General features: G+C 39.5%; 1 protein-coding gene across 2 annotated transcripts in view; it reads right to left on the bottom strand.

The window, feature by feature from the left end:
• Positions 1 to 27,587, bottom strand: part of OXR1 (oxidation resistance 1) — a 395,731-nt gene that overhangs the window by 234,463 nt on the left and 133,681 nt on the right. For both annotated transcript variants that reach the window (XM_065903644.1, XM_065903645.1), the window contains exon 2: positions 574 to 770. In XM_065903644.1, coding sequence (XP_065759716.1) covers positions 574 to 770 — 197 coding nt within the window. The remainder of the gene's footprint in view (positions 1 to 573; positions 771 to 27,587) is intronic.

The raw sequence follows: 27,587 nt of genomic DNA, 5'->3' as shown, positions 1-27,587 counted from the left end.
ATATGTAAGTTACTTCTGTTAGGCAGGATATAGAAAGTCTTCAGGCCTACTCTCTTAACTTTTCTGGAGGCTTGTGGTATTTTTCCAACTCTACATTCAGGTTGTATGAGAAAATGTCCACAGAAACCATCAGAAGTACAGTTGCCCCTTTGTATCTGCATGTTCAACATCACATATTCAGCCAAACAAGGATTGAAAATATTTGGGGAGAAAAATTCAGAAAGTTCCAAAAAAAAAAAAAAAAAAAAAGAAAAAAACCTTGCAATTATTGTACACCCAGAACTATTTGCATACCATTCATATTCTATTTGGTATTATAAGTAATCTCGAGATGATTTAAAGTATATGAGAGGATGCGTGTAGGTTCTATGCAAATATTATGCTGGTTTATATAAGGGACTTGAGCATCCTCAGCTGTGGTGTCCTTTAGGGGTCCTGGAACCAATCCCCATGGATACTGAGCAACAGTTATATATATTATATAAACAAGGGGACATTAACCACAGCACCTCACATTCACTGTTCTGATTGGATAGACCTCATTTACTCATTTGCATAAACCATGGTACTCACCAATGGTGTAGAACCTCTTCAGCTCACTTCTTCGGGAAGGATGTTTCTGGGAATTTGCTGTGTTGTTCTGTTCTTCTTCAATGATGGGCGTCTTGGGTGCTGGGGGTTTACTGGCCTGTGGCATTTGCTTTCCTGCACCAGCCAAAGGGTTGAACCCTGGAGCAGTAATATCCACCGACTGGGACTTTTTCTTCAACCTACAGGTAGAGCATACCACATGTGGTAACTCCTGACTCCAGAGAGATACACAATTTTTTTTTCACATTTATCTCCATCATAATTTTTTTCACCAACAGAGCTACATTTGGCCTTGAAAGAGAACAAGCTTTATTCAGAAATTACAGATCTTCCCTGCTGCTGCTGCTGCTAAGTCACTTCAGTCATGTCCGACTCTGTGCGACCCCATAGATGGCAGCCCACCAGGCTCCCCCGTCCCTGGGATTCTCCAGGCAAGAACACTGGAGTGGGTTGCCATTTCCTTCTCCAACAGATCTTCCCCTCAGTATTTTAAACCCTTCAAATATTTTTGAAACTAGCCAAGGGGAGGGGATCTTCTAATCAGACCATTTCATTAAAATACATTCAAATGTAAGGTGATAAAGGACTTTAACTGTTCGAATAGCAAACTAAAATCTGGCTTCAGACAAACACAATGCACTGAGCAATTGCTTGAAGTTTTGAACGGAGTATTTTTTAATGTCACAGTAAAACATTAGTTAGAAACAAATAACTGCAACTCCCAGAAGAATAATGAAATGTTTATCTGTATAACTAGAGGCTGCCAGTGCTTTTCTGTTTCATTGGTAACAGCATCCTAGCTGGAAAAATTATAGAGTTTATACTGTTTCTCCAGATACTCTCAATGACAGTAAGTACACTGCCGCTCATCCTAGACTTTGGAGAGCGGACATCAGGTCTAACAGGAAAAGCAAAAGGCCACGCAAGCACGAGAACATTTTTCTTGGTGTAAAAATAATTGGTAAGTGATATGCCTTAAATTCAAATACTTCAAACTACACAACCTGATATTTGTAATGTAACTGAACACTAAGCCCAGCATACCCTCGGCGCTTGGTATTTTTGGAGGCTAATGTTAAGTGTCATTTTTCAAGCCTTAATTCCCTACAGAAAACTAGTTGACAGTTTTATCAGTTATGGTAATCACACCTGCACATTTGCAATTTCCTAAAAGTTTCATAAAACTTCACACCTCCAGGTTTTATTCAAGCTTTTCCAGTGTATTAGCTCCACTTTCTGCCCCACTGGTCAGACCCTGCTCCTGCTTCTACACTTGCCTTAGATGTGGCCTTCTCTTGGACACTTCTATGACAAAGGCCTTGGTGGCCTGACACCACTCTGCATGGGAGGTTATTCATAATGAGCTCTCAACAAGCCTTTATTAAACTGAATTTATCAGAGCAAAATCTTTGTTAAAGGAATAGAATATACCAATTAGTAAAAGATTCTTTAATGAAAGCAGTGTTTATTCAAATTTAGTCATTTTATTATCACCTGTAGGATATCTGCTATATTTCAGCTCAGTTCAGCTCAGTTGCTCAGTCATATCCGACTCTGCAACCCCATGGACTGCAGCACACCAGGCTTCCCTGTCCATCACCAGCTCCCAGAGTTTACTCAGGCTCATGTCCATTGAGTCGGTGATGCCATCTACCCATCTCATCCTCTGTTGTTCCCTTCTCCTCCTGCCTTTGATCTTTCCCAGCATCAGGGTCTTTTCAAATGAGTAAATTCTTCGTATCAGATGGCAAAGTATTGGAGTTTCAGCTTCAGCATCAGTCCTTCCAACGAAAATTCAGGACTGATTTCCTTTAGGATGAACTGGTTTACATATTACCTATGTGATCTACTTAATATTCATGAAAATTGACTTGCTTTATGAAAATTGCCAACAAATATATTAACAAGTGTTCGAGAGCACTAGTCATGAGAAATATAAATTAAGACCACTTCACACTCAAAACAGAACCACCAGAATGGCTAAAATGTCAAAGACGTGACATGAAGTATAGTGATGAAGTGCAATTGGAATTCTGGGACATTGATGGTGGAGACCACTCTGGGCAAATTCCTGCCACGATCTTAGCTGAAGGCATGCATCTTTTGAGTCACTCATTATATTCTTAGTATTTATCCTACACAAATACAGACATATTCACCAAAAGGCCCAATCAGGAATATTCATAGAAGCACTATTTATGAATACATAAATATAAAAAAACAGTCCAAATGTCCTACCAACAGTAGAAATGGGTAAATAGGTTGTGATAATACTCATAAAATGGAATTTCATACAGCTCTGGAAATGAAAGAACTACAATTGCTTGTAATGACATGGATGGGTCTCATAAAAATAATGTTGAGCAAAAGGAGACAAAGGCTCATGTTATAGAATTCAGTTTACACAAAGTTCAGATAGAACTATCAAACTCTCCATGCTATTAAAAGTGTGGATAGTGGGGAGTTATTACATTGATGGGCTTTCCAAGTGGTATACTGTTAAAGAACCCACCTGCTAATGCAGGAGGTACAAGAGACACAGGTTTGATCTCTGGATTGGGAAGATCCCCTGGAGAAAGAAACGGCAACCCACTCCAGTATTCTTGCCTGGAAAATCCCAGGGAGAGGAGAGCCTGGCCATGGGGTTGCAAAGAGTTGGAGATGACTGAGCTATTGAGCACTCACACGTTACATTGACAGAGACATGAATGGCTTTCTGGGACTCTGGTGCTGTTCTGTTTCCTGATCTGGGCTCTGGGTACCAGGATGTGTTTACTTTGTGAAAATCTAATCATCTACAGTTTCTGCATCTTTTCTGAGTATACACTATACTCCAATAGACTCTCCATTGGAAATTTGCTGAATTTTTAACTTATTCATTTAAAATCAAGATTATATATAGTTACTGAATAGCTGCTTACCCCAAAGCAGTAAGAAAAAAGAAACAGAATGATTGGGGACAATAAAAAGAAACAGAATGAAAGTCTTGCCTCCAGCCTCCCAAAGACAGCCAGAGTAGAGTGAATCTAAAGAAGAATCCTTTCCTCACTGGGTTGACTGTACCTCATCCCCCTGCTTTCCATGAACTGAAAGGGGCTATTCATTCATTCCTTGAAAGGCTACTTTGCATCAGCTAATATTTTGGACCAGGAACACACAGCAAACACAAAGGGGCAAAATATCTGCCATCATGGAATCCTTATTCTCATGGAGGAAGACAAATAATAAGTAACAAAACAAACCAATATATAACCAATCAGGTGGTGAAAAATGCTGCGGATTAAAATAGAGTAAAAGGGACAGCAAGCAAAGGTGTCCAAGCGTACTGTTACATAAAGGACAGCCAACGGAGGGCTCTCAGACCATCAGACTTTTGAAAAGAGACCTGAAGGAAGAAGTCATGAGAAATCTGGGGAGCAGTATTTCAGCAAATGGGGAACTTGTTTTTCTGTGTTAGAGGAACAAAGTGACTGGAGGAGAGAAGCAGGAGATGAGGTCAACAAGATGCCCCCCATCAACAAGAAGGGGGCCAGGGGAAAGAGGACAGATTATATAGAGCTTCAGGGTCATCTAAGAATGAGGCCAGGAGAGGGTCTGATCCAAGGAGGCATGTACGATGACTGTATTTTAAAACACTTTGTTTGCTTTGCTGAAATCAGGTTGAAGGCTGTATCTACAAATTAAGCAAACTGCATGCAATGACCTTCAAGGAGTCAACACCAAAAATCACTTAGAATACCACATACTTGAGCAGACGGGGTTTTACTTTGCCCAGGATTATGTACTTATTAATGCTGTGATCCTTCAACATCACCATTCTTTCCAAGTCTGGAGTTTATGTACTGTAGCTAAAAGTTACAGTAGTACTATGAGCAGCATTAAGATTAATAAGAAATAAAGTGAAGGTCATCGAGGCAACAACTTTGATTTGTTCCAATGTGGTTTTCCAGAGAAGCACACTTAGGCATACAAAGATGTAGACTACACTGAAAATATATTAAACCCGAGAAACTCTAAGAAATCACCAATATTTGACCATTTTCACCTATAGAAATGTTAATTCTCTATAGGGCATTTTACAAACTTTATTTCAAGATCAAACTTGAGTTTCAGCATAAAGCAAGTTTTTTTTTGGGGGGGGGGTGGAAGAAGGGGTGTGAAGGAGTAGGGATTGAAAAGAAAGGTGCTACATTTTACTGAAAGAAATCCAACTGCTCTTTGCATGTGTGAATGCTTTGTCGCTCAGTCGTGTCCAACTCTTTGCAACCCTAGGGACTGTAGCCTGCCAGACTCCTCTGTCCATGGAATTTTCAAGGCAAAAATACTGGAATGGGTTGTCATTTCCTTCTCCAGGGGATCTTCCCAACACAGGTATCAAACTCACATCTCCTGCATTAACAGGCAGATTCTTTACCAGAGTCACCTGGGGAGCCCAACTGCTCTTTAGTTCTCAACAAATATTATTTTCAAAATGTAAATGTGACAAGTTTTATCTTCAATCCACACAGCAAACTATTTCATCACCAGAAACTGCTTACATTTTATGCTGGCATGTTTTAGAATTGATCAGAGTTGCTAAATTTATGTCTCACACTAGAGGACATCAGCAATGAATCTTAAATGTTTGATAAAGGGCTTGATACTTAATTAATGAAATTCTCTATCACTTCAAATACCTAAGTACTCTACAAATCCTTTTATAGCCTCTGGAATAAGCAAAGGACAAAGGCAAGCAGTCTATATTTTCTGTATTTTCCCTCTTCTTTCTGCTCTTTCCCACCAGACACTCACCCCAATCAAAACTTAAAGGTGTCATGTTTTCACTGTTGTCGCTGGAGTCTGGAATGCTGCTAGTAGGTTTGTGGGCTTGCTTAAGGAAAGACTTCTATTTGCATGATCTTAGAAAGGAGAACCGTGTGGGTGACTGAATTACTCCTTTAAGGATTCTAAAAATGACTACTGTGGTTGACAAGGAAACCTGCTAAATGCTACCTTCGATTTCCATATTTCATGAAAGGGGACGTCTTTGTAAATTTTTAACAATGTTCTTAATTAAATGTCTTAAACAAATGTAAATATAGCATAATGGCCTATGTAGGTGTATGGGAGTAATAAATGAAACACTACAACTAGAGACAAAAAGATCTCTCAGTAGATACCAAGAGGATCTTTGTTTAATGTGCTTTGCATCACTAAAGGAAAAATAACTGTCGACATCATAGAAGGGGAAAAGGAACTGAAGAAAAAGAGGCATTCCCCACTTGGCACGGCTTTGACAGGCAGACCGCCTTGTGTTTCATCACCTTTGCCTTTTCTTATTCCTATGTTCTTGAGAACAGAAAAGAATTATTCCTACTCCTCCAAACATATATTCCAATACCTTCTTTCATCATCGTAACAAAGTGAGTGAGTGAGGTCGCTCAGGCGTGCCCGACTCTTTGTGACCCCATGGACTGTAGCCTACCAGGCTCCTCTGTCCATGGGATTTTCCAGGAAAGAGTACTGGAGTGGGTTGTCATTTTCTTTTCCAGAGGATCTTCCCGACCCAAGGATCAAACCCAGGTCTCCTGCACTGTAGGCAGACGCTTTACCGTCTGAACCACCAGGGAAATCCTCATGGCAACAAGGTTGGACATTTTTCTTAGACTCAGTTTCTTCATCTATAAAATGGGGGTAAAACAGAACCAGGAAGGTTCTGAGGACTAAGTAAATATCCTATGGAAAAGTAGCTAGCATAGCACCTGCATGGAATGCAAGCTCCAATCTCTTTAAGGGGATATAATTTTGTTCACACTTCTATGGATGCTGAGGAAATGATATCAACTTCTGCACAATTTTAAAAAACTTTTTATTTTATATTGGAGTATAGCCATACACATACAGGTATCCATTCTTCCCCGGGGCTTCCCTGGTAGTTAAGTTGGTAAAGAATCTTCCTGCAGTGCAGGAGACCCAGGTTCAATCCCTGGGTCAGGAAGATTCCCTGGAGGAGGAAATGGCAACCACTCTAGTATTCTTGCCTGGAGAATCCCACAGACAGAAGAGCCTGGCAGGCTACAGTCCATGGAACCACGAAGAGTTGGACATGACTGAGCACACATGCAGAAGGAAGGAACTTATGTTGACTTTAATAGAAACATAAGAAATCTTTCACTCATTTCAAGATAACAGAGTAGAATTCATGAATACTTTGGCTAAGGGTTTAATGGACATCCCGGAGCCCAGAGCTTGTGCCAACAGTGAGTGAACGGCTTTAAGCTGCTCATCACGCAGGACTTCTGCCCAAGATGTGGGTCAATCCTCTATTTCAACAGCTTTCACCAAGGAGAAGCTTGCTCTAAACTTCTTCATATTTAGTCCTTTATTACCCAGGTTTATTACCCATCATATTCTTCTGGTCTTACCTTTCCTTTCCATCTCACACTGTGGGCTTTTCACCTTCCCATCATCTCCACTGTTCCATCATCTTCCCTTTAAGTCATTACCAAGCAGTACTTTTCATCTTTCTTTGTCTGTTATGCTTTTCATCTTTTAACAGTTTTGTTAACTTGTTTGAATACTGCACGATAGAACTCTACCTTAAGCCTGAACTAAACTCTGTTCTGGTAGGACTTATGTATGTAAGAAAAACATATTTTCATTTAACCGGAGATCTTAACTGGAATTACTTCTCTCCCATCAAGTGCAATTTAAATTGTACCTTCATGATAACTAATCAGATATGTTTCTGAGCTTTGCAGCCATCTGAGAAAAAAATGAACCTCCTATTATCATTTACTACATAGTATTAGGATGCCCGTAGCAATAATGGAAACCACTGGGGAAATCTACTATAGTATAATGGGAATATTCCCTAGGTCATAGGAAAAGTTTGGTTGGGAGGCTAACACTTAGGGAAGCTGGAATCCAACCAGGATATTTGGACTAAAAAGCCACGCTTTAGAATTAGGAGACAGAGAAAAATTTCAGCTCTAACATTCACCAGCCGTGTAACTTTGGACAAGAACTGACTATCTGGGTCTCTATTTTCTTACTCATAATGGTGGTATTCATACTATATGTCTGCATGACCCATGAAAGTTATTGTGAACAGAAAATGTGTTAATGTTAATGAAAGCACATTGTAAAACCCCACAGAACTCTGCACTACAGAGTAGTAGCTATACAAAATCACTCTTTGCCCAATTCACTTGCTCTATACTGAAGCGAACGCACATGTACACACACATACATGGATGCAGGTGAATGGTTGTGCACCAAGACTCAACGCTTGTAGTCCTTCCCAGTGATTTCCAACAAGAAGACCATCTGTGATTTGCACAACTCATTACTGGTAGCAAAGCTGTCTCCTTGCTTCCTAAAAGAGCTAATGCAAGGATATTTTTTAAAGTAGTAAAGTTGCTGAGAAGGCAGATTTTCCAAGTTGGATACTGTGTGCTGCAAAAACGTCAAGTCACTGAAAAAGAGCTTTTGAGAGCAAGTGCCTGAAGAATTTTCACACTGCAAAATTAAGGGCTTTTGTTACCCCTTATACAGTTTGACTAAAAATCAGCAGCTAAGAACAAACCACAAAACCAGCAAAAAACAAGCAGATTCAGAAATCCAACCAGAAGAAATGACAGATTGGAGCAACCTATGCATTAAAACAAGAAAACAATCCTTTGGGGTATTGAGTATGCCAATTACAGCCTGCTCGGTTACAGCTGTAGCCAAACTATTTATTTTTTGTGCCCCTACAAACAAGGATTAAGACAGAAAATATCATTAACATGGGATCACGAATTACACAATCTTCTTTTACAATTCCAAACCAATGCAAAAATTTCAACAGAAGTATCCTTCGGGAGTGCAAATTGGCATTGGAACCATTAATGGGCGAGCAAAACCAGATACCTTGCTATAATAAGATGTTTCTAGCCCTGTATTCATTCTAAGAGATTGATGCTGTCCTATCTTGGAGATTCAGAGAACAGAAAATTTAAGAATTGAGTCAAAGGTGCAAAAATATGTAGAAATGGTTTGCTAAAAATTCTCTTATTAAATGCAACTGAATTCAACTCTGTGAAGAGCAAGGCCAGTTGTATATAATATCAACCAAATAGAAGCATACATGAATCCATTGCTATCATAACTTAAATTTATAACAAAAATACTAGAAATTAAATCCAAAACCAATCTGCCTCTACAGAGTTCAATAAACCCTAAAGTAAACAGTTCGCCTTTCTTATGGACCCTTCATGAAAAAGACACCGAAATCCTCAAAGTTTGCCAGCTGCTTTATTTATACCAACACAGAGAAAAGAGGCTGGAGAGAAGCATTTTTCATCAGGATACTCACCATCAGATCAACTGAATTCCTACATTCAGAGAAATTCAGTCTGTTCACCATTTCACTCCTAGGACTTAGCATGCGTGCCTGTGCGCTTAGTCATTTCAGTCATGTCTGACTCTGCGACCCCGTGGACTGCAGCCTGCTAGGCTCCTCTACCCATGGGATTCTCCAGGTAAGAATACTGGAGTGGATTGCCAAGCCTTCCTCCAGGGGATCTTTTCAACTCAGGGATCAAATCCAAGTCTCTTAATGTCTCCTGCATTGGCAGGCACCTGGGAAGCCCAGGACTTAGCATATAGAAAGAACTTCATAAATAAACTGTTAAATGAATGAGTGGTTTCATGATGGGAAAAAGCTGCAAGAGATAATACAAAAATGCAAGCAACTTCATGTATAAAGTCTATGAAAATAAGCTAAAAGAGCAACTAATTTTGACAGTTTGGGGGCAGATGTAATAATCAATTTAGTACTGCTGCTGCTGCTAAGTCACTTCAGTTGTGTCCGACTCTGTGTGACCCCATAGACAGTCAACCCACCAGGCTCCCCCGTCTCTGGGATTCTCCATGCAAGAACACTGGAGTGGGTTGCCATTTCCTTCTCCAATGAGTGAAAGTGAAAAGTGAAAGTGAAGTCACTCAGTCATGTCCGACTCTTAGCGACCCCATGGACTGCAGCCTACCAGGCTCCTCCGTCCACGGGATTTTCCAGGCAAGAGTACTGGAGTGGGGTGCCATTGCCTCCTCTGCAATTTAGTACATCCCCACTCAATCATGGTAGCTTCGAAGCTTAGACAAAGGAAATTATTCCACCTCCATTATCAGCAGTATAATAAATTGGAACATTTCTTTTTTCACTAAATTTAGCCTTGTAATTTCTAAAAATACACTCTGCAGTCTTGATAAATTGACATCCCTATGCAAAAATTTCAGTGGTGGCAAGAAGAAGTGAAAAGATCAAGGACTCTGTAATAAAAAATTTGGGGTCAAGTTCAGGATCTACTGATTTTAAGTAATCTAATATTAAATAATTTTCTTGATTTGAAGTTCTACTTTATGTTTTTGATCATTCATTAAAAATTTGCATATTATCTTTCTACTACAAAGTTTCAAAAAATTAAGTCAACAGTATTAATAGTAAAATTTTTATGAGCGTCCCCTTCCATGTACTTTCCAATCATACCACTATATTGAAAGCATTCACTTTGAAATTACACAAATTTCCAATTTATTTCAGTTTTTGCCTTGGAACTTCAAAGCCTTTCAACTGGAAAATCCTGGAAGTAGAAACACATTATGCAAATCCAAAGATTAGGGCTTCAATGATTTAGAAGTCAAATTCTTATAAATGTTGAACAGTCTCCTGTAATAATCCACAGAGATAGAATTTAATTTTATTACCTTTGATTAAATGATCTGCAACATGCTATTGCCACATCGAGTGCATTCTGTTTATTCATCTTAGGAGGAAGGAATCAGAATAAATAAGCACTATTTTAAGACTTTAGGCGTCTATCCAACATTGCTGATTAAAGGAATCTATTTTTAACAGCACCTCTTATTACAAACTATCTGTATAAAGCATATAGACTAGCTGATTAAAATGTAGTTTTGCCTATGCACAATGTAAGGCAACTCCAAACTTAATCAAGATAGCTTCTGTAGGTAACAATAATCTGGGTCAAACCCAATGGTTTACAGTTAAAATGCCAAGATAGAACAACAGTCTCCTGTGTTAATTTCCCCAAATGAATACATGATAAACAGGAAAAGAAGTTACAAAAATATAGGTCTCTCACTTACATGTTAATTCAGAAGCTTAAGAAAAAAATCACTCCATTTAATTCATTGTTTCTTTACCTCTTTAAACCAATCTGTCCTCTTAATGAATATTAAAAAAATCCTCAAGTCATTCTACATATTTTCAAACAAAAATGATGCTTGGTGGGTTTTACATGTAAGATTGCATATTGATTTTATTCTTGTTTGAAAAGGAGTTTTTTAAACTGCCCCATGTACATTCTAATTACCTAGTAAAATACAGCACACCGTGCCCCTCAATTTGAGGATCACTGGGAAATCTGTTATAACTTTCTTCAATTCACCTAATAGTGTTTTAACACACAATGGTTATGAAGTATTTTCCCAACACAACACAGTTGGATTTTAGACCTTCTTCAGATAAACATACGATAAATGTTTTAAATTACATTAAATAGGTCACTGGTCTTCTTCCCAGTGACAACGCTATAAACCTACATTTACCTTTCCCCATTATTTATAAACATTTTCCTATTATAGAAAAGGGTATGATCCTCCTCTCATTAAAACTAATCTCTCCATGTGTTTTCTGAATCCAACTGCATCCTTTCTTCATCCCTACAGTTTCAATATATTAACCATTCTCTTCCCTGTGTAAATCCTGAATCAACTGACCAATAAGGACGGGAGTCAGGGAGCCCATTACAAGCTGTCAACCTGGAGCAACAGGGGTCCTGGTGAGGCTACCCCATGTTCAGAGAACATCATGAGGATGCCATGGGCATCGTGTCCCAAAGAGAGAAGGCAGAGGAGGTGGGGCCAGACCCCTGCAGTCCTTTCCACGGTCTAAGAAGTCACTCTTCTTTCTCTGGAGAGGCAGAGATACAGAGAGCCCAGGGTCTCTTCTAGATCCTTCAGAAAAGAAGGAAGTCTATTTTACACATACAAGAAGGGACGCAAGCAAGGCAGAGAAGATTCCTCCTACATTGCTTTCTCAACTGCATGCCTAGGTTATCTGCTTCCATCCTGGTCATGAATCTCCCACCTGCATTCAACCAGGCTCTAACATCTCCCATCACTTCAAGAAGTCCTTTTCTGCCTTAGGTTATCATCCCGTTTCTGGATTTCCCTTCTCTGTTTCACAGCACAGCTTCACTTATTCATCACTGCGCAATCCTCCCCAATACTACCTCACCCCAGTGCTCTCACAGAACAATTCATTGTGGTCTTCAATCATTTCACACAGTCAAAGGTTACTTTCTTGGTTTTTATCATTCTTAGCCCTAAAATAGCAGGAGCACAAAGGGTAAGATCATGGACTCTGGATGGAGTTAGGAGCCTGGGTCTAAAACCTGACTCATTATGGGATCTATGGGGAAATTACTTAATTTCTCTACAGTTTGTAAAATGAAGTTAATAACTGTATTTACCTTGAGGGATTATTAAAAGGGTAACTTCATCCATATAAATACTTTCAATGTGATTTGTACTAGTACACCTAAGTATTCAACTTTTTTTTAGATGTCCCCTTTACATTGAAACATTTTGGCTTAGAGCCCCTGACACATAACACTTCTAAGATTCATTTTTTCCACCATTCCTTAAAAAGTTCCTTTTTTTTCCCCCTCTTTCAACCTTAAGTTCTGGAATACCAGAGGACTAAAAGAACTGGGCCTCCCTCTGCTTTGCATTCACTATTTCCCTAAATATTCTCATCTATTCCCTTGGAAGAAAGATTTCTATGCTGAAAACTCACATATTTATACCTCCAGCCCACACTTTCCCCAGAACAGCAAACTTAAATATATAACTAGCTACTTGGCATTATCCATTACCTGTGGCACTTCTTAAACTCACCATGTCCATATCCCTAAACAAATTCTTGATCCCTAAATTCACCCCAATCTCCCTTCCTCTCTTCTTCATCTGCAAATGGCATCAACACCTCCAATTATTCAAGCCCCCAAACTGGAAGCTATATTTGTTTCCATCCTTTTCAACAGTCTACAGTTCTAATTCATCAGCAAATTTTCTCTATTCTGCCTTCAAATTACACCTTAAGCCTCCCTCCTTCTCTCCATCTCCACTACCACCTCCCTGGTCAGCAGCCCTCTGGGTTACTTCCACAGCCTGCATGTTGGTCCCTCTGTTAGACTTTCCTCTCTTCCCACCTTTTCTTACAGCAGCCAAAATAAGCATGTTAGGCCTAAAAGAGACAGGCTGTTTCCTTGCTTTAAAGCACTGAATGAGTCCCCACTATGATATGATGAAATTCTAAACTTCTTTCCATGGTCCATAAGGTCCTATATGTCTCCATCCCATCATTCATCTGGGGCTATTCTTCCTGCTCATGTGCTGGCCACATTGGTGTCCTTCAAGGTTCGTGAGCATGCCAAGTTCTTTCCTGCCTCAGGACCTTTGCACATGCTCCCTCTGCCCACGACTGATTGAAATTCACTTTGAGTTGTTGGTTGCTTCTCATTTTTTAAGTCTCCTCAGAAAAACCATCCCACATGATTCTAAGTAGGTTGTCTTCTGTCTCCTATCTTCCAGCCCCACTGAAGCTGTTCTCTGGAGTTCAGCCCATCTGCTTCTCATTGTATTTATTTAACCAGCTCTAATGATACATTTGTTCATGTGTCCTTTTCTCTGTTCTGTCTCTCTCATGTCATGGTTCACTCTGGTGGGCCTGGAACCACGAATCCTTTATCCACCTACCATGCGCCTGGCACAGTAAGTACACACCAAAAAATATTTACTATACAAATAAGTCAATTGGTGAATAAATGAATAAATTATCCCTCTGCACTGACTCCAGACATGAATTTACTCAGAAGACTTATAGGACATGAGGCTATGTTTATTCTCTCCAAATTCTTTCCTTTTCAGTTTGTCTCAGTCACAGTGTCCCAAATCTTTCTTAAGAAATTATCGTCACATCTCTTTGGTTAGAAAACCACAATATTCATAGCAGTTATGTGAAAGGAGAGCTGTCTCCTGATCTATGAGCTGGACTAATTTTGAAAGCTGAAAATTATGGTTGAATGCATCATCTAAGAAACAGGCTTGAGCCAAAAGATCCATTTAAACTTGTGTTGATAAACTGGCATTGTGCTAATGGGCATTTCACTCCTGTATTTTCCGGGTCTCATATTTTTGCAGCTGGTAAATTACATTAGCAGAAAAAGTCAAATGGAGATTGAATGCAGAGAAGCAAAGTATTACATATTAATGAACCAGAGAAAAAGGGCAGTAGAAAAAAACATATTCATATATATGTTAATTTCTAATTACATTAAGGACTGATAGAAATCCCTACATAACTCTATTTGAAATAATATATTCAGTCAATCATCATTAAAGAATAAGAAATAAAATCTGATGATGGCAAAAAGTAGCAATCTATATTTAATTATAGATTGGAGAACCTTTAAAATCTGTAGGGAGACTGAGTTCAACCAGATAATTTCACAGTGGCATTAATGGAACTAATATTTCTTGAGCTCAGGCTGTATGTTAGGTAAATAGCCAATTATTGCCTTAAATTTGTCCACCATAAGCTACTTGAGGACAGGAATTGCTTTATTCATATTTGAGCCACCACTACCCTGACAGGCACACAGCAACCACCATTAAAGGCTTGACTTCATTTCGGGATAAACTGAAGGACTAGGTACATACAAATGGCCCAGGAAAGACTGCCTTTGTGCCTTCTTATGAACCCTTAGTTGCTTTCTATCACCAATCTATTAATGTCAGTACAGTACTCTTCTGGGCTTCTTTTCAGACCAATGTTCTCAGCTAGCTTCTGCCATAACTGGGAATAAACCTGACTTAACACACTTAACCTGAACCTCATCATTCTCATCTGTACCATGCTGGATATTACCCCTGTGATACTTGCCTAACATGTTTATATGTCTTTGTGTTCCCCAACATCTGCTGATTCCCATCAATGTTCAAGGCACAGTAGTAGATTTCAGCAATCTTACTTGCCAGCATCAATACTCTGCATTTTGTTAGGCATTTAAAGTCAATGTTTTCTCTTATCAGGTGAGATATTTCATGAGTTCTTTGTAGTTCAATCCTTACTGGAGATCCCTCCTCTGCGGTTTCTTCTTTATAAGTGAATACAAATCGTCCCCCTGGGTCCTAACAGTTCCTATCCCAGGCCTCCATGTACACTATCACATTATTTCTGCTGGGGTTATGGCCCTCCCCCAGACAGCCCTCTCAGACAAGATCTAAGACTCTTTCAGGCCAGCTGTCTCTCTCTGCTACGGCCACATCTTGCTGATAACAAATATTCCTCGCCCTGCAGATTTTAGCACATTCTAAAATCTGGCAGCTCTTTGTATACCAGTGTCAGATTCTCCCTACTCTTCAATTTTTCTTGGTTGCATCAAAGTTGAACCCATTGTTTCCCCACGTTCTCAGTGAAGCCCCCCATATAGATTTAAGGTGAGGTTGGGGGGTTGGATAGGACAAGATTCCCAGAACACCAGCAGCTCTCTCTAAAAACCCTGTTCTAATCTCCACACAGTTATAATGGCTGGTGGTGGGTGGTCAGCTGAGAGTCACAGAAGCAGTCCTTGATCATCAGCTTATCAAATCTCAATTAGGTGGTCTCATAGTTCATTTAAAATGAGTAACAGGTGTCTTCTCAGATCCAGTTGAACCACAGATAATGTCTAATTTTAACTTCCTGCTACCTTTATTAACCATCAAGGTCATTGCTCTCTAACTAAGAAAGGGTTGGAACCACCAAAGAAGGTAGTGATAGAATGGAGCCGTCCTTTAATTTCAGGAACGTTTCTAGTTGAATATCATATACACACACATATATATTCAAATTAATTTTCAGCATATTCAGTGAAAGCTTAATGAGCCCAATGCACTACGTTAAGTGCTCAGGATACAAAGATGAAATAAAAACAAAACCTGTTGCTTTCCTTCAGGACACAAAAGGGATGGATTTATAAAACAAAATTATAGAAAATGACAAGTACTCTGGTTACAAGAGGATAATCCCTCCTCCACTTTGGATTTATCTTTAAATTCTAATATTCATGTGAATTAATTTCACATGAAACAATGGAAACAGTGACAGGCTTATTTTCTTGGGCTCCAAAATCACTGCAGATGGTGACTGCAGCCATGAAATTAAAAGACGCTTGCTCCTAGGAAGAAAAGCTATGACCAGCCTAGACAGCATACTAAAAAGTAGAGATATTACTTTGCCAACAGAGGTACATCTAGGCAAAGCTATGGTTTTTCCAGTAGTCATGTATGGATGTGAGAGTTGAATTATAAAGAAGGCTGGGTGCCGAAGAATTGATGCTTTTGAACTGTCAGACTCTCAGGAGTCTCTTGGACTGCAAGGAGATCCAACCAGTCAATCCTAAAGGAAATCAGTCACTGGAAGGACTGATGCTGAAGCTGAAACTGCAGTACTTTGGCCACCTGATATGAAGAACTGACTCACTGGAAAAACTCCTGATGCTGGGAAAGATTGAGGGCAAGAGGAGAAGGGGATGACAGAGGATGAGATGGTTGTATGGCACCATTAACGTGATGGACATGAGTTTGAGTAGGCTCTAGGAGCTGGTGATGGACAGGGAAGTCTGGCTTCCTACAATTCATGGGGATCACAAAGAGTCGGACGCAACTGAGCAACTGAACTGAACACCAACATATTACAAAACAGAAAACATGTTAGACCAAAAATGGCAAAATTAATTTCATTTTAGAATAAAGAGCAAAACTCTCAGCTGAACAAACTTATCTTTACAAGAAATGGAGGGTATCATCATCCATGTTCTGATTTTTCCATGGAGAGGTAAAAATGAAGCAGGCATGGACTGCCCACAGGCACTTGAAAACCACTGGACTAGATCGTCTCAAATTCTACAGGCAATGAATTTCCTTTGCCAAGAACCCTTTATTCAAACTGGTTCTACTCCTTCCTCTATGTTTTTATGCCTTACAGCAGAGGGACAGATTTTCCTACAATTTTCCAAGCCCTATGTTCAGGGCCAGGTACATAATTTGTGGTTCCCTGTGCAGAATGAAAACACAATGTTCCTCATTATAAAATGTATTAAGAGTTCAGGATAACAACAGCAAAGCATGCAGCCAAGTGCGGACAGGCCCAGGCCCTGGACAGTTGCATAAGATGCACCCGCGTTAGGCCAGCTCTGCCCATGTTCCCCTACACCGATTTGCCAAAGAAGAGCTTTAAAAATGATGCTCCACCACTGAGGAATCATGTCTAAGGAAACATTTCTAGGGTGACAGTCCAGCTTGATGAAATCTTTCTTACAGGTCAGTAAATCCTGTCTTGAAGGTCAGAGCTCAACTCCAAAGTATTGTGGATTATGAATTTAAATATTGTCTTAACCTCCTGGCAGTTAAAATGTCCTCAGCTTAAGCTGATCTTTGTGTTTACAGGTTACATTGGAGCCTAAGAATAATATTCCACATGTACACAATCTGACAAAAACCTCCTGGATGGTTCAAAATAATCTCCATGTGGAAAAAAGGACCCCGAGCGGCTCCAGCTGTGGGAAGGGAGCCAGCTGTGGGAAGGACGCCATCCTGCCTTTTTCGCACTGGAAGCAGAAGGTGTTTAGAGGGATCACATATTTATTCTGCAGAGACAGGCTGCATTTAAGAGCAAGGATGATGGGAAGAGTCCTGAGAATGTTAAGGATGATGAGAAGAGTCCTGAGAATGTTCTGGCTGACCCACCATGATTCCCCCTTGAGATTTCACTATGGCCTCCTACTGCCTCTACTTTTTCCTCACATTCAGTCCATTTTCCACAGAAAGAGCAAAGAGCTGTTTTAAAAAAAAAACATAATTCAGATCAGTCAGTCCTTCCAATAAAGCTTCTGAACAGATTTCAAACCACTTACCACATCTTGCAGGACCCTTCATGACCTGGCCCCTGCCTATTTCACTGTCCTTATCCCTACGCTCCTCTTCATTCTCTGTTGTGTTCACATGTTTTTCTGTTCCTGGAAATTCTACTAAGGCATTTGTATTAGAAGCTCTCCCTGCTTAAAATGCACCTTCCCTGGAAATTCATATGTCTGGCTTCTTGTCATTCAACTTTCAACTCAAACAACTCTTTAGAGAAAGACCTTCCTTGACCACCCATCCTGAAGTTGTCATTTCTTTCCATCACCCAATTTTATCTGTATTTTCTTCAGACCATTTATCATAGATATATTTTATTATGAGTCATCTGTGGTTCCTAACCCTTTTATTAATGATGTGAGAACTGGAAGCTCACCTGCTTTGTTCACTGACAGATCTCTGATGCTTAGCACAGGATTTTAGATGGTAGAGCAACGGTGTCACATACTCAAATATTCATTCTGCATTAACTAAGAAGGAAACACTACCTGCTCTGATTTGAAAATGACAGTGTACCAGGAGCGATTTTTAACTAGCAGGAAATGTTATGTGCTTTTCATCGTTTAAAAATGACAGCTTCTCTGCAGAGATTTTTACATATACAGGAAAAAGACTTACATGTTAAACGTAGCACTTCATGTATAGTACCTGCTGTGTTTTTCCTTGATGATTGTACTTTTTAAAGAAATTCTTTGGTAATTTCTCAGGAGCTCGATCAAGTAGTCTGCACACGATGACAATCTGCACCCCCAAAATCCATAGAGCACTACAGCCGGCAGCTAGACATTAATGTTCATTGATGATTCTTGGGTCATTGGTTTTGTCAGAGTAAGGAAAAGCAAGTTCAGTAACCACACTGTTAACATTCATTTCTCACTTCACAGGCAGCAAAAATGCAGCCTTATTATTCAGACTAAGATTTAAAATTGCAAGTCACTGCTGAGACAGTGATGAGAAGGTCAGTATTAGGGGAAGAACAATTCTTTTTCTACCACATATTTTCCTGTTTAACCTTGAGGGTATCATTGGAGTCAGAACCCAAATATTGCTTTATCTCACTACATATATCAAACTAATTATACTTCTACATTTCCTTTGTATACATCAGGAAATGTTGAATAAGATTATACTTGCTACTTAAGAATCAAGAAAGAAGAAGGAAAATTGTGAAACATGTTCATAATTCTTGTCATGTACTCAGTAGATTAGGGCAGAGCAATTCTGGAGACAGTAATCGGTCCAGAGTGTATTTTAATCTTTCCTACACAATGGAAGCAAAATATTATACAGGTTTTGGAGAAACAACCCTCCAGGCATACAGAGCAGAATCTATTTTGTTACTTTACTGCTGACAACATAGAACAGAAAAAGCAAAATCATGCTACACAAAGGTTTGGGCCATCAAAGGTAAAGAAATTAAAATGAATATATTTCATATTAAATATGTAAGCTTTTTTCCCTGACTTAGGATGACCCTTATGGACTGGACTTCAATAGAGACCGCTAAAACTAAGATTTTTCTTGAGAACAAGTATTAACTGAAAGAAAAAGTAGAAATTAACAAGCAGTTATTCTGGTAATTATATCCTGGGCAAAATTATTACATGCTTTTACTTTATTATTACTTTTATATTATTATTACATAATTTTAATAATAATATTATTATTATTTTTGCTTTATTATTACATACTTTTTATTTAAGCATTACATAAATGCTACATACTTTTAAAATATCTATTAGTTCTTTAGCAAAGAGGCAAAACCTGCATCAGTTGGTTTCTTTCCATACAGGATGACGAGGTGCATGTGTCTGTGTGTGAGTACTCAACTGTGTCTGGTTACTGGTGATCCACGGCCTACAGCCTGCCAGACTTCTCTGTCCATGGAATTTTCCAGGCAAGGATACTGTAGTGTGTTGCCATTTGAACTAATGACAAACGAAACTGTCTTGGGAACAAATCAACTCCAAGTATTTTTGAAAAACTTTTCCAAGTGACATATAATAATGAATCCCAAGTTGCACTGTCTAATTTACACACACACACACATACACCTTAAGATGCATGGAAATGGAATGGAAAATAGAGATGCAATCATGATTTAAGACAACAATCTGAAAGTCTGACTTAATCTGCATTCCAATGGTTTATGTTGCGATTTAAAAGTTCCTGGATTTCATACAAAGATTTATTTGATTAACGCTAAAATATGTCAGCTGCAAACTGTCTCATGAAGCTTGTTAGCAAGCAAAAATTTTATTATTTCTGCAGATAGTGTATTTCCCCCATACTTTTAAAATTATGTCTGAAATATTCTCTTGATTGATTGGTTTATAAGACAGAGAGTATGCTGGGCTATGTTTAAAGGAATGGTCCATGTGTGGATTTATTATCTAGGGAACAAATCTCAAAACCATATTTGAGAAAAATGCTTGCTAATAAATTTAAAACATGATGCTTCTATGTTTGCAAAATTTAATAAAAGCTGTATTTTATTATAGTTTTATAAAATGGAATTCAGAGCAGACAATATATGCCAATTTTTAGGAGTCTCTGTAATAACTTTTGGTTTACTGCTTAAGGACAATTATCAGCTAATTTCTAGCAGGGAACTACAATGAGAAGACAGAAGTCGTATGTACAAAAGTCAGAGATGAGTCAGGATATTTGAACTGAGATAAATGTATACTAATTAATCCTATAAATAAGTTTTCCTGGGCAATACAATACATTTTTCCTAGAGAAAAAATAGGGCCACAATGTGGGCAGACACTAAAATGTGTACATTTCAAGGTGAGAAGGTGAAACATTCTCTATCAACATAAGTTATATCTCATTTTCTGACATTCAATAAGGATAACCCCCCTCAAAAAACTATACTGTGACCATATAAATTCTTCTACAGAAGCCTTTTCTCCTTGGGGGAGGGGCTTAATCACCAACTGATATATTATAATGCAACTGAAAAAATTAGGGGTTACTAAATACAAATATTGCATTTTAATAGCAAATTTTCATCTTCATTGAATACATATTTACAGTGGCATAGTGGCTAAAATTCCAGTGATATTTCAAGTGTCAAGAGTGTCAAGTAATAAAATCTTCACCAGGTGAGCTGGGCTTTTTTTTATAAGACCGTATTAGATCAACTTTTACTGTGACTACTTCCTCATCATTACATAGCGAATACCTCCTCTTTGAGATAAACACAGGGCAAGTCTAGAATATTGTAGAAAAATGCCCACTGCATGTAAGATTTTATAACAGATGAAAAATAATTACCTGTCACAAAGAAATGATTAAGTACCACGGACTCATTGCTCCATTGACTGAGTCCCAATATGAATTTAGAAAGATTACAGGTCTAAGGTTTTTCTAAGCCAATATGTCAATTTAATCAGTGCTGAAGTATCCAAGGAGTTTATTTTACCGTCATCGAAAGCATTTAAGTAATCACCCTTTTAAACACTCTGCATTAAGTCCTGAACTAGTGCAGTTTACACAGAAAACTGCTCTGGTGGATATGAAGCTTACTCTACAATCTTAGGTGTGTCAGAAATATCATTTTTCCTTAAATCCACTTAAATCTAACACCGAACACCCTACAGCGGGAAGTTCAATCTCAGTCACTCTTGTATATTCCTCCCTTGCCCAGAGTTGTGCCAAAAGCCCCAGGATCTTAAGCATTACCAAAATAAAGTAAGTGTCCCCTCCCTTGCCTGCCCCAATCACTGGTTTACTTTGTTACAGAATTTGTGATCACACTGGCTCAGATTGGTCCACCCACTGTCTCAGATCACATGGCTGTGATGTTGCTTTTTCTGTGCTTGCCTCAAACATGGGAGTCATTGGAGTGGCAGGGGTAGTCTCCCCAGGGGTGTTAGTGGGTCATCCTCTCCGAGATGCCGTTGTCTCTTGATAATGTGTTTGTCATCACTAGCTCCCTGGCTTCTGGGCACTTCATGGCCCCCAGCCATGGGGTAGAGCCCCGTGATTAGTTCTGGCCAACTAGTGGTTAGTGGAAGTGGTATGTGTCAATTTGGCCCCATGAACACCAGTGTGAGACCCTCCATTTTTCTCTCTCCTCTGGCACAGTACTAGTGACATTGCAGATGGCGGCTGTTCTGTCAATCCGGATCCCAAGTGAGCAGACATGGAGTAGAATGAGCCCACCCTAACCACCATGGAAATTAATCTTGAGGGAAAACCAAAAACATGCTGTTTCATACTACTGAGATTTGGGGCTAGTTTGCTACTGCAGTATAATTTAGTCTAGTGCTTCTCAAACTTGAGCATGCATCAGAATCACCTGGAAGGTTTGTAAAAACACAGATTGCTTGACCCCGTTCCCAGAGTTTCTATTCAGTAGGACAGGTAAGACCTGAGAATTTCTGGTTCTAACATGTTCCCAAGTGATGCCGATGCTGCTGGTTCAGGGACAAGACACTGAGAATTGCTGACCTGGACTCTCCTGACTGATATGGGCTGCTGGGAGGTGACATTCAGTCATTCCTGGAAGCCCGAGGTCCACACCATAGACTTGGTAGGGAGAATGAATATAATAAATATCTTTATTATCATTAATCTCTAAGTGAACATCTGCAATTTCCCTCTATTAGAAATGTATGCAATAAAGCACAATAGCATTAGCAGTACCTATACGTTTATCATGAATGAAAAGTAGAGATATTTTTATATCACTTCATAACTAAATATACATGCTCATTACTATATCAAAATCAAGGTAATTACCGGTTATGCTTCCAGAACTTATTGTTTTGAAGTGAAAGTCACTTAGTCGTGTCCAAATGTTTGCAATCCCTTGGACTATACAGTCCATGGGATTCTCCAGGCCAAAATACTGGAGTGGGTAGCCTTTCTCTTCTCCAGGGGATCTTCCCAACCCAGGGATCGAACCCAGGTCTCCCACATTGCAGGCGGATTCTTTACCAGCTGAGACATCTGGGAAGCCCAATGTGTTAATAAATAAATATATATTATTATGGATGTGTTAGTTGCTTAGTCATGTCCAACTCTTTGAGATCCCATGAACTATAACCCCCCAGGCTCCTCTGTCCATGGGATTCTCCAGGCACAAATACTGGAGTGCGTTGTTATTCCCTTCTCCAGGGGATCTTCCCTACCCAAGGATCAAAGTCAGGTCTCCCACACTGCAGGCAGATTCTTTACCATCTGAGCTACCAAGGAAGCCCATATATTACTATAGGTCAATCTAAAAAGTGTTTTGATAAGTGAATTTCAATGTAATAGGCTTGGTTTATAATTCTCACCGAACTTACTTAAGGGGACCATAGGAAAAATGAATAATACCTACAGCAACATCTCAGCTTAGACTGAATTCTTTTGTCTTGGGAAAAATTCCTTTTCCTTTAACTGTCCTCAAAAGAACTCTTCTCTCTTCTACCTTACACAGCATAATCTATTCAAGTTTAGGATTCTAAAAAAGATGGAAAAGACTTTCAGCAACTTCTGCTTTTGCACTGCAAAATTCTCTATGATAGGGAAACTAGGGAGCTGGATAACGGTATGGAAATTGGGGGAAGGTTTCCAGGGGAATAAACCTGAAGATAAAATCTCTAATAATTATCCTACCATATTCTATCAAAATGAATTATCTTACTCTCCTTCTCTTTCTATATTTATAAAAGCGTTTTTCTTCATTTAAAACTAGTGCAAGTTTTGCACTGTTTATAATAGCCAGGACATGGAAGCAACCCAGATGCCCATCAGCAGACAAATGGATAAGGAAGCTGTGGTACATATACACCATGGAATATTACTCAGCCGTTAAAAAGAATTCATTTGAGTCAGTTCTAATGAGATGGATGAAACTGGAGCCCATTATACAGAGTGAAGTAAGCCAGAAAGATAAAGAACATTACAGCATACTAACACATATACATGGAATTTAGAAAGATGGTAACGATAACCCTATATGCAAAACAGAAAAAGAGACACAGAAGTACAGAACAGACTTTTGAACTCTGTGGGAGAAGGTGAGGGTGGGATGCTTCGAAGGAACAGCATGTATATTATCTATGGTGAAACAGATCACCAGCCCAGGTGGGAGGCATGAGTCAAGTGCTCGGGCCTGGTGCACTGGGAAGTCCCAGAGGAGTCGGGTGGATAGGGAGGTAGGAGGGGGGATCGGGATGGGGAATACGTGTAACTCTATGGCTGATTCATATCAATGTATGACAAAACCCACTGGGGAAAAAAAAAACAAAAAAAAAACTAGTGCAAGTTTTATCTCTTTACTGAAACTTTCAATAGTTGCCTGATTTCAAGAAGTTTCAGTGTAGCTCTCCATAACATGAATTTAACATGTATTATTATATATTTACAACTTGAGCTTGATAATATATTTATCCAAATGTTGCTCTGAGGATAATATAGACAATATCTATATATATTATCATTATCTGTATTCATTTAGTCACTTATGGAATCACAAATATTATTGAGTAATAGTGTGCAAGGAAATTGGTTTTCTGCTGCAGCTTATGTGCTGCAGCTTATGTGTGAATAGCCACACATACCAGGCGCTATTCTAGGTGCCAGGAATAAAGTGATGATCAAGGTAGACAAGTTGTGTGCTCTCAGAGAACTTTAATTCTATTGGGGAACACAAGTAATAAGTAAAATCATTAAAGAAGAGGAAACACCCAAAAGCGTTAGAGAATTAAAAGAGGAACGGGACGCCACACAGTGCTTCTAAAACTTTAATGTGCATAAGATTTACGCATTTCCATGGGCCAGCAGCACTGGTATCACCCGGGAGCTTGTAAGAAAATGCAGTCTCAAGGCCCATCCGAGACAGAGAGAACCAGAATTGACATCTTAATAAGATGACACATGATGTGTGTGTCTGTTAAGGTCTGAGAAGCACTCTTTGTGACTGCATATCAGCACATAGTAGGTACTCATTATTCATACATTTAGTGACAATGAACATTCATTAAATTAGCTGGCACACTGCAGTTTCTGGCTGATAAGTCAGGGTATTAATTAAAAGTGAAGAGAATTATGGTTTACATATTTCAAGAATTTCAAGAAAATACTTGAAAATACTTCAGTATTTGAAGAAAATTATTTTCAGGGCTCATTTTGTGCCTCACAGTGCACACCTACTATGTGCACAGAAAGGTCATCAAACACAATGTTTTTTTCTGATGGGGAAGTGTCATTGTTTTTAGTGAAACCAAGAACAATTTATTCAGCTTGAAGTTTCCCTAACTGCTGGGGGCTGGGGGTGGGGGTGGGAAGCAGGAGGAGGCAGTAATAAAATCCTAATGCTGTAAAAATCTGATGCTTCAGAACCCTCAGCTTCTAGATGGCCTCTGAATACCTAGTAGGAAAAAGGCTGTAGAATGAGGCAGATGGGGAAGGGTCCTCTGCTCATGATATTTATGAACCATGATCTGCAGCAGGTCCCTTATTTCTGCCCTTAGTTGCCCCATCTGTGGTGGTTTAGTCGCTTAATCATGTCTGACTCTTTGTGACCACATGGACTGTAGCCTGCCATGCTCCTCTGTCCACGGGATTTTCTAGGCAAGAGTGCTGGAGTGGGTTGCCATTTCCTTCTCCATGCTCCATCTGTAAAATGGGACTAATGATAATAGCCAGTCATTGTTTACAATTTTCAGACATCTTAACTCTTTTAACATCTTCTGACTTATTTCTCATAATAAATATTTAAGGTATGGCCATGCCCTGTTTAGAGATGAGAAACTGATGCTTAGAGTGGCTGAGTGTCTCAGTCCAGATCCTATGAACATCACGCAGAAGAGTTGGAGTCTGACAGTGGGCACAGAGGGCAGACTTCAAAGAGCGTGTTCTTATCTTTAGCTCAAACTGCCTCATTAAAGCTGGTTTTGGTAATGTAATGCTACACTGATCTTTAGTCCCATTCTCATTTTTCTTGCAATTTCCTCTCCTAAAATGATTATAAACAGCAACATAGGAGTAAAAACCAACAAACAGTCTTGGTATTCCGTCAGCAGACATTGAGTTCCCAGGAAAAATAAGTACAAGTCAGGAAGACAGTGACATCTCTGAAGGGAGAAAGGCACATCTGAGCGCAGTCTCCAGATACGTGAAGGCAGTGATAACAAAGAGTGTGTAAAATGGGCAGAGGAGAAAGAGTGAGAGGAGATGACAGAAGAGCACCCGTGGGGGAGGAATTCAGAAGGGGCACCCAGGTGGTGTGGATGCGATCAGCGCACATTTGAACCTGAAGGAGGCAGCATGCTGCAAAGAAATGTGTGTCCAGCTTGACATATCTGCAGACTTTTCCTTAATCTGTAATGTAGCAGCAACATGGCACGGCCCTAAAGCTCCTCATTGACCACACATGTATCTATAGCTACAGCATGCAATGATGCAGGACAATCTATAATCCATTTTAGAAAGATTTCCTTTTAATTTGTTTAATGTAAAAAGTAATTTGGCCCAAAGGTCCACTCTAGCTCCTTCAGTATATGCAACTATATCTTTACAGAAGGTAGGAAAAATGTATGAGGCATTAAAAAAATTATTTTTAAAAGCTCTTGTCTCTATCCTCCAGGTGTTCAGAAACCTAGACTCTACTGTTTAGGTGTCCAGACTGGTTTTGCTAAAGCCCTGGCAATAGAATTTTATTAAATCACTGACAACATAGTTTGGTAACCATTAATTATAATATTATAATATACAACACATGAGGGGTTAACTAGCCTGGCAGCTTACAGGTCTGCTGAGGCCATGCTTCCTTAACCCAAAGACTTAGCTTTTTACAACCAGCCCAAATACCTGTGGGTGGCAACTTAAAACATACAGAACCATCTGGAAGATGGTGAGTGGACACTGACGTATGGCTGCCAGTTCCCAGAGCCTGGGGAGGGACAGTAAACACTAGGATTTCCTTTTACTTACATCATTGCACAGGTGACCTTCAAGTACTTTCTTCTTGGTGCTCCTGCAGAGGAGCTCCAGGGAACCATAAAGGCAGGCACTACTAGGTCTAGAGGGCAGCTGTGATTGATACAGTGGACACACGGGTCTCATTCTTTCTTCCCGTTTTGCTTTAGATTCTCCGAGGCCTTCAGACACAACGCAGCACTTTACAAGAAGCCCCAGCTTTCTTTCTTAGGTTTTATTCCGATGGCTTTCTGAGCTAACTCCATCAGGAGACAGATCAAAGATTTTGGAGAGGAGGAAGTCATGAGTCAGCAGCACAGAACACTTGCTGAATGCATATGGAATAACAGGCAGTGAGAATTGCTCAGTCGTGTCCGACTCTTTGCAATCCCATGGACTATAGAGTCCATGGAATTCTCCAGGCCAGAATTCTGGAGTTGGGTATCCTTTCCCTTCTCCAGGGATCTTCCCAACCCAGGGATTGAACCCAGGTCTCCTGCACTGTGAGCAGATTCTTTACCAGCTGAGCCACAAAGGAAGCCAAAGAATACTGCAGTGGGTAGCCTATCCCTTCTCCAGTGGATCTGCTTGACCCAGGAATTGAACAGGGGTCTTCTGAACTGCAGGCAGATTCTTTACTAGCTGAGCCACAAGGGAAGCTCAGAGGAAACAGCTGAACAGGCAGAGGAAAGAGCTAAACAACTAAGTGCCTTTTCACTTTCAGACTGTGCCCTAAAATACTCAGGGGCCACAGCAAACTCACAGAAGGAAGGGGAAAGGGTGGGAGGGATTTAATATTTTCAAGGAAAACACAGTGACAACTGTACCCTGATGGGACTCAGGATGAAGGAAAAAGCAGGATATTGGCTCTAGATATTTCAGGTGCATATCAAAGGAATGATTTGAATGAGCCCAGACTCCTGCATCTTCCCATAGATAGACCAACTCTAAACTAACTTCAAATGTATGTGTGTTTTTTTTTAATTAACAATAATCTCTCGATGTTCTGAATACCTTATTTTTTGTTGCAAAACCCCTAAATATCCTGGTTTTTCTTCCTTACTTTG

The sequence above is a fragment of the Muntiacus reevesi genome, chromosome 12, assembly GCF_963930625.1.
Source record: "Muntiacus reevesi chromosome 12, mMunRee1.1, whole genome shotgun sequence".
Lineage (NCBI taxonomy): Eukaryota > Metazoa > Chordata > Mammalia > Artiodactyla > Cervidae > Muntiacus > Muntiacus reevesi.
Note: the sequence above shows the minus strand (reverse complement) of the source record. Positions and strands in the feature narration are given on the sequence as shown.